Source organism: Egretta garzetta, unplaced genomic scaffold (genome assembly GCF_000687185.1).
Source record: "Egretta garzetta isolate BGI_Z169 unplaced genomic scaffold, ASM68718v1 scaffold59, whole genome shotgun sequence".
NCBI lineage: Eukaryota > Metazoa > Chordata > Aves > Pelecaniformes > Ardeidae > Egretta > Egretta garzetta.
The window spans coordinates 3,836,460-3,843,005 of NW_009267230.1; the positions used below are offsets into that span (position 1 = coordinate 3,836,460).

General features: G+C 43.7%; 1 protein-coding gene across 1 annotated transcript; it reads right to left on the minus strand.

Annotated features, from left to right (window-relative positions):
• On the minus strand, window positions 1-4,546 carry CAPSL (calcyphosine like). Its single transcript, XM_009647305.2, has 4 exons — window positions 4,410-4,546; window positions 3,396-3,573; window positions 2,347-2,556; window positions 1-102 (listed from the first exon to the last, which is right to left on the minus strand). The coding sequence occupies exons 1-4, from the start codon at window positions 4,544-4,546 to the stop codon at window positions 1-3; spliced, it is 627 nt and encodes a 208-aa protein (XP_009645600.1).
• Window positions 4,547-6,546: the final 2,000 nt, after the last annotated feature.

A 6,546-nucleotide genomic window follows, 5' to 3' on the forward strand; every position in this document is an offset into this window, starting at 1 on the left:
TCAGAGCTTCCAAGCGTTCTTCATCATGACGATAAAATAGACATCTGTGTCTATTGAAGCGCTGACTCCTGCATAGTAGTTCATGAATTCTTCTGTTGTGACCTGAGACAGAAGGATTTAAAATAGGAAAATGAACCTTTATTTTTTTTTAATGCTGTAAGTCAAAACTACACATTGAGAAGAACCTAAATGAAACTTAACACCTGCCATTTCGTGTCATTGCTAGTGAAAATCAATCCAACAGGAAGAATGAAGACACTGAAAATTTGTGTAAGTTCACTTCTTTGCTAGAAATAAGATCTCTTGTCCTCCAGGAACACTTGGATAGACAAAATGTGGAGTTGAACTAACCTTACCAGGAACTGAAGTTAAAATCAGCGCTGCCCAAGAAGACAAAATGTTTTAACGCATTTTTTTCCAGGGATGCTATAATCTGGTTCTTTGCATTATGATTAATAAAAGTGGGTGGAGTTCCTGGTGCAGCCCAGAGACAGCTAGGAGCTTTAGATCCATTCACCAGAGAGAAAATATCATTGCTCTAAACAGGCCTCACTTAAAGAAGCAAGCATTTTTTCAAATACCTAAGAGTTTTGAATATCTTTCACTGGTATCTTAAAGTGGAATTGGTTTTAAAATGACCATTAAAAAAAAAAAAATCAGATTAGCAGATACAAAGAATGCATGTCTCTTCTGATGCCTTAACTCTTGAACTGTACAGGCTGTTCTTTGAATAAATATCTCCTAGAAAAATATTTGCTCCTACTGCATTGTGCATTTGAGAGCTAAGTAAAGCGTGGCAATGGGGAGAAGTGAACTCTGTAGACTGTCCTACCACCAGGAACTGATTACAAGCTTTGCTGACCCTCCCTATTTCAGAGGCACCCAGCAAGATCACGGTGAAGAGGACCTCTCTAGCCTTGAGGCATTTGTGCTAAAAACATTTTAGGTGTTCAGCTCCATGTCATTAGTGATCTCTGAGTCAGGCACAGGAAAGTCACAGTCAGTTCCCAGAAGAAACTGCCATCGGGTGGGCTAACATCAGGATTGCTGAACAAGGAGTGGGTGCTCAGAGTAACATTTCTATAAGCTCAAACACTGCAGTGTTTATGAGCTACAAGGCACTGAACTTGTCAAGGATTGTTTTGTTGACTCATTTAATGTGTTCATGTATGACCTCAGCACAAAAAGCAGGAACACCTTGCTTGAGGTTTGCCAGGCATCACCACTGCTGCAGAGAAGGAAGGGGACAACTCACGCAACTGGTACCTCTGAGGATGACACAACAGAAAAAGGGATGAAATTCAGCTCTACCAAATGCAGAGCCATGCCCAAGGGAAATAAATGCCATCACCTCTCCGCAATCTGAGAGCCTGCGTGTTGGAAACAAAGCAAGTGGGGGATTTGGGTATAGCAGCCAGCCATCAGACAGGTAGGAATCACCAGTATAGTGCAGCCATGAAAACCCAGGTGCAACCTCAGAAGCGTGAAGTGTTAAAGGCAATCCACAAAGTGCTGATGAAACTTTATGTAGTTTGTTATTACGAACAGCTTGGACTGAGAATATCACCACGTGAACATCAGAGATCCATGATTGCTCTGAGCTGGTCAGACCTGTGTAAATTCAGACCAAAGAAGTCTGCAGACACTAACGAGGGGAAACAAAGCACGCTTGGCTTGGAGACAGTTACAAAGTGGATGCATAAAAAGCCCATCAGAGAAGGTGCCCAGGCTTTGCACCTGCAGCAGAGACTGGAGGCAGAGGGCAGGAACAGCTCCCAGCCCTGCCTCAGATTGTGGCTCCTCAGGGCACAGGGCTGGTGGCAGCCCCCCTGCCCCGACCGCACCTTCCCTCCAACTCTCTGTGGATAAATCCACCTTTATTGTGGAGAGATTTCCAAGTCAAATGTCTCAGTAATTGCACACACTGGAGAAGAGCTGACTGTAAAGTATTTTGCGTATTAGGGAACCTGCTTTTGAACTGGACCCTGGTATTTATTCTCCTAAGAAGTGAAAAATCCTCCAATTTATGTGGATCTTGAAAATCAGCACTCGTGTGAGTTAGTCTGAAGATAGAGTAGTGTATGAGAGTAGAGCATTAAGGCTCCGAGCCTGTAAATGCAATCTCAGGTCTACCCTTGCACCTCCTGCAGAACCCATTTGCCTCCGAATGCATAAGGAAGCTGTGCCCACCGTCCTACATGGAGGCTATGCATGCACTTTCACTGTCCCCCGTAAAGGTGACACAAATGCATGTTTGGCACTGCGATCACTCTCACATTTAATAGTTTAAGTCAAATGCTGAGTCAGATGGTGATTTCATGGCTTGACATCAGGTGTTTCACTTACCTTCCCATCTTTGTCATAGGGTGAATCAAAATTATCCAGAAAGGCCCTAAAAACTTGATCTTCTGTCCAGTCTCCATTTTGGTATTTGGGATGATGCTTTGCATTATACACCCCCCGTAAGTCTTCAATTGTTATGACACCATCTCCAGTCTTATCTAACTTCCTAAACGCCTGCATGATGATCTCTTTTCTTGCATTCGACATGGGAGGCTGTAAAGAAAGATTAACAGAATCATTTTATTTCTGCCAACTACTTGTCCAGTTCCAAATTCAAGTAGCTCCTGTTGTTAATAGTAAACCTATTTCAAGGCACTTAGAAGAACAAACTGCTGACAGTCTACACTGTGCACGAGCTAGGAAGGGCAATGTATTACCAAAAAGCCAGTGTGATCAAGACTAGTCAATCTATCGATACCATAGTAAATGGGCAATAAGAGAGAAAATGCTACCTAAACCACTTTTCTGTTCTACCGATTTTGAACATTTCTAGCAAGAAATTACTAATTACTCTAAGCACTACTTATTTTCTTTCTTAATGGCTTAGACTTCAGCAGAGCAAAGAGGCTCCAACCAGAATCAGTCACAATGTGTTTGTGGTTGATCAGAGAAAGCAGCCACCCCTTGACAAGGAGATGCATCATAAGTGAGATTAATGGGCTGAACCACATAGATACCTGGACTGCAATGTAGGAACTTAGGTACCTAAATCAAGGCAGAAATTCATAAAAAAAAAAAATAAATTACAACCATTTATTTGCAACTTTTCTATTTGCGAGGATCCTTACACCTTGCCAATAAATTGCAGAGATGTGTTGGCTTCTGAGCTCTCTCATTCACAGAAGTGTTGCTTAGGGTGATTTTCTCCTTCAGCTTATTTAGATGCAAATAGAGTATTTTAACTTCTCAAGAGCTACTGACATTTTTAAATAGAGCTGTAGACTTTGATAATTACTATGGTGAACAAAAGTCCTGTGTTTCGTGTTCAGCTAATCACAAATCAAGGCTTTTTCTCCATTTAATGCAGTAATAACACAAATTCCCAGACTTACCCTCAGTGTAACAAGAAATTCATCAAAATCAATTGTTCCACTGCCATCTTTATCAAATATCCGGAAAATCTCTTGCGCTTCTTCCTTATCTATCATCACAGCATAATCATTTAATCCTTTCACAAACTCTTTGAAATCAAGGGTCCTGCTGTTGTCATCATCCATAATCCGAAATACTCTGTGGAAAATGTGCAATTTAAGGAGAATGCATAGGAAAACTTGGAGAATACTGCAGTGGTTTAGCACAGTGCCAGAGCACAGGGACACCTTACTTAAAATTTCCCCCTTGCACAGTCTTCTGAGGGAAAAAAAAAAAGAGGGAGGGAAAAAACTCCAACAATCCCACACACACACACTTATTGACAGCAGAGATTACTTGCTTAGGTTGGGTGCCTGAATATTACACAGCTGAAGTTAAATGAGGGGTTGCCTTAGCTGAAGGAGTCTTCTTACTCAGTATACATTGAGCTGTCTAAAAGCTGGGCATGTAGATGAAGTTCCAGCTGGTCACCTAGGATCCCTCTGTTGTTTGTGGGGCCCTGGAGCCATTTCAAGGTGTGATGCAGATCCCCCTTCCTAGGGGTGGGGTGACCCACACTCCTAAGGTGACTGCAGAAGGAGTCTAGACACCTCCCATAAACTAGACAGTTAATAGACCATCAGACACAAGGGAATCATACCCCAAAGGAAAGGAAGCACAAAATTCCCAGTATTGAGATACCTAATTACAGAAAATACCAGAGAGAGAGGTATGTTTTATGTTCCCCCTCTCTCTCTGGCAGGAGTTGCTCTGGGTCTCAAGGAAGCATCTTCCTCTGAGGGATTCACGGTCCTCGGTCCTTCAACAGGCAAGCAGGTCAGTCCTGTCTCCCAAAACACAGGAGCCCAAGGCTCTGTGGGTTGTGGCATTTGTGTCGGAATCAGGAAACTCAAGTTTTGGTCCCTGCTTAACCCATGAGCCTCTTGCAGTTAAAACTATTGGGCTGAATAACGGATTTGACTTCTTAGACTCACCTGCTAAGTCCTTTGATGCCCGCAGATCCCCTTGCTAAACACTGCAAGCGAAGTCTTTCTACGGGGTCAGTGGTTTTGGACAAGTTTCTTTTGGCCTGGATTGCCATCTCTCGGTCATGCCTTGCTGTGCCCGGCATCTGGGAAGACCAAAGTGCTCATACAGCCTGGATTCACGCACAGAAGGAAGAGTACTGAGACCTGCCTTAATGTATGGAGTAACACAATTCCCTTACTTGCAAGGTGCTGGCAACTCTTTCATGAGGACGCTTTGACCCTCTATTTCCTTTTTCTTATATCTGAAGGGGAAATTGCCAACATGGACCACCAACCCTGAAAACAGCTCAGCTGACCACACTGTGGTTAATCCAGATGCAAATATGAAAGTGTGGGTAAGAATCTGCTGCCTACGGTGCACGAACACAGAGAAAACTGGTGGACACAGCCAGAAGAGCACTGATGCATCCTCATCCCCAGCAGCCCTGCTGAGCCTCCCCAGCCTGGCCACGTTTGCAATTAGCATTTGCCCACAGCAAATGCTGTGACAGCAAAATATCCTATATCCTGGGTGAGGACCTTGTCCTTATGTTTGCTTTTGTTCCACTGTAGTCCTAATACTCCAGAGTAGGGCTTTCTTACATTGCCTGTCTGCGCAATGGCAACCACCCCAAGACCTGACCTTGCCTACAGATGACACCTTGTGCTGTTTTAACACAACTGCAGAACAAATGAATACCTTAAACTTGCACAGCATTTAGCACCCCAGGATTTCAGGATTCTGCTGACAGTCACATAAGCCTTCCAGCTTCCTTCAGAGGAAGACAGTGGAATAAAGAGAGGGAAAACTAGCCTGTGGACTTGCAGCATGGCAACAGCACTGCCAAGAGCAGCATGCCCGGGCTGGTGGAGGGTCGTGCCTTCTCCCACAAGGAATATTTGTGCCTAGTGCTAAGAGCACCAGGGCTGCCCATACCCATACTGACATTTTAGGGGCATGCTGAATCCTGACCCCTGGGGCACATGCTCAGGGCCAGGACTGCTGGTCCCTAGCCTGGCTGCTGAGTCTGCAGATCATGAAGGCCCCAAAAATATTTTCCAGCCTTTAAAGCATCACAGGACCAGGGCACAAAAGAGTCACAGAAGGGCTGGGCTGAGTTACAGCAGAGCTCTTGACTTGGAAGGCACTTGGTGCTCTGCTGAGGGTGCTCTGGGATGGGGAGAAGATGGGCAGCCCTGTGCAGCATCATCAGTGCACTTCATACTTTCCAATCCCATTGCCATTGCACGTGCAAAAGTATGAATTGAAATGGTCAGAGAAAACCTCTGAGAAACATGGAATTAAACTGTTTCATCTTAACTACGCTGCTCCTGTCTACAGAGCATTGGCTACAGCAGCTGGTAATGTCACGTACGCTGACTTTTGCAATCCCTTCAGACAACACCAGCTTGGAAAAACAGAAGAATAAAATGTTTTTGTTCCTCCAAAATGGTTTCAGTACTAGCTTACTGTAGAAGTCTAGCATGGTAGAAAAGTGACCATTTCAGCTTTTGCTTCAGCCAGAATGAGCAAAGTTCTTCTGGGAACTCATTAACGAGTGACCAGAAAAGTCCTTACAGCTATGTGAGATCAGCAGTCAAAAATGTTTTCTGCAAACAATGTCCTGTCCTTAAGGGCAGATGTTTAGCTGGCAAGAAGATAATGTACAATGAGGTTACATAAACATCGTGCAAACTATATTTCCATTATATAATTATGTACTATAGCTTATATTTATACAATGTCTATGCAACTATATACAGAGTGCATAACCCATGCATAGCACTGTGCAGTGCTCTATACGATGTTAAGTATTTGTATAGATCTGTAAGTACTGAGGCCAATGATAATGTCATTTGTCTCCACTGCACGCTGCAAAAATCTACACAAAGACACACCATGCAAAGAGTGCAGTAGCTCTTTGCCTCAGGTTCAGTGGAGGCATTTCCAGCTTACTGCAATGTGCATCAAATAACCATTGCAGCGAGATTCATGAATTGAGGCTAGGGAGGCATCATCTGATATGATATCTATTATGATCTCAATAAAAGCCACTGAAACTGGCCAATCCTCAGTTATCTCCGCAATAAGTACGATGTTTGC

Excerpts from the sequence above, each read along its gene's own strand:
- CAPSL (XM_009647305.2), bottom strand. The coding sequence starts at position 4,546 with ATGCCGGGCACAGCAAGGCATGACCGAGAGATGGCAATCCAGGCCAAA. Across the intron at positions 3,574-4,409 it reads GGCATCAAAGGACTTAGCAG|AGTATTTCGGATTATGGATG; the intron begins GTGAGTCTAAGA and ends CATTTTCCACAG. Across the intron at positions 2,557-3,395 it reads AATTTCTTGTTACACTGAGG|CCTCCCATGTCGAATGCAAG; the intron begins GTAAGTCTGGGA and ends CTTTCTTTACAG.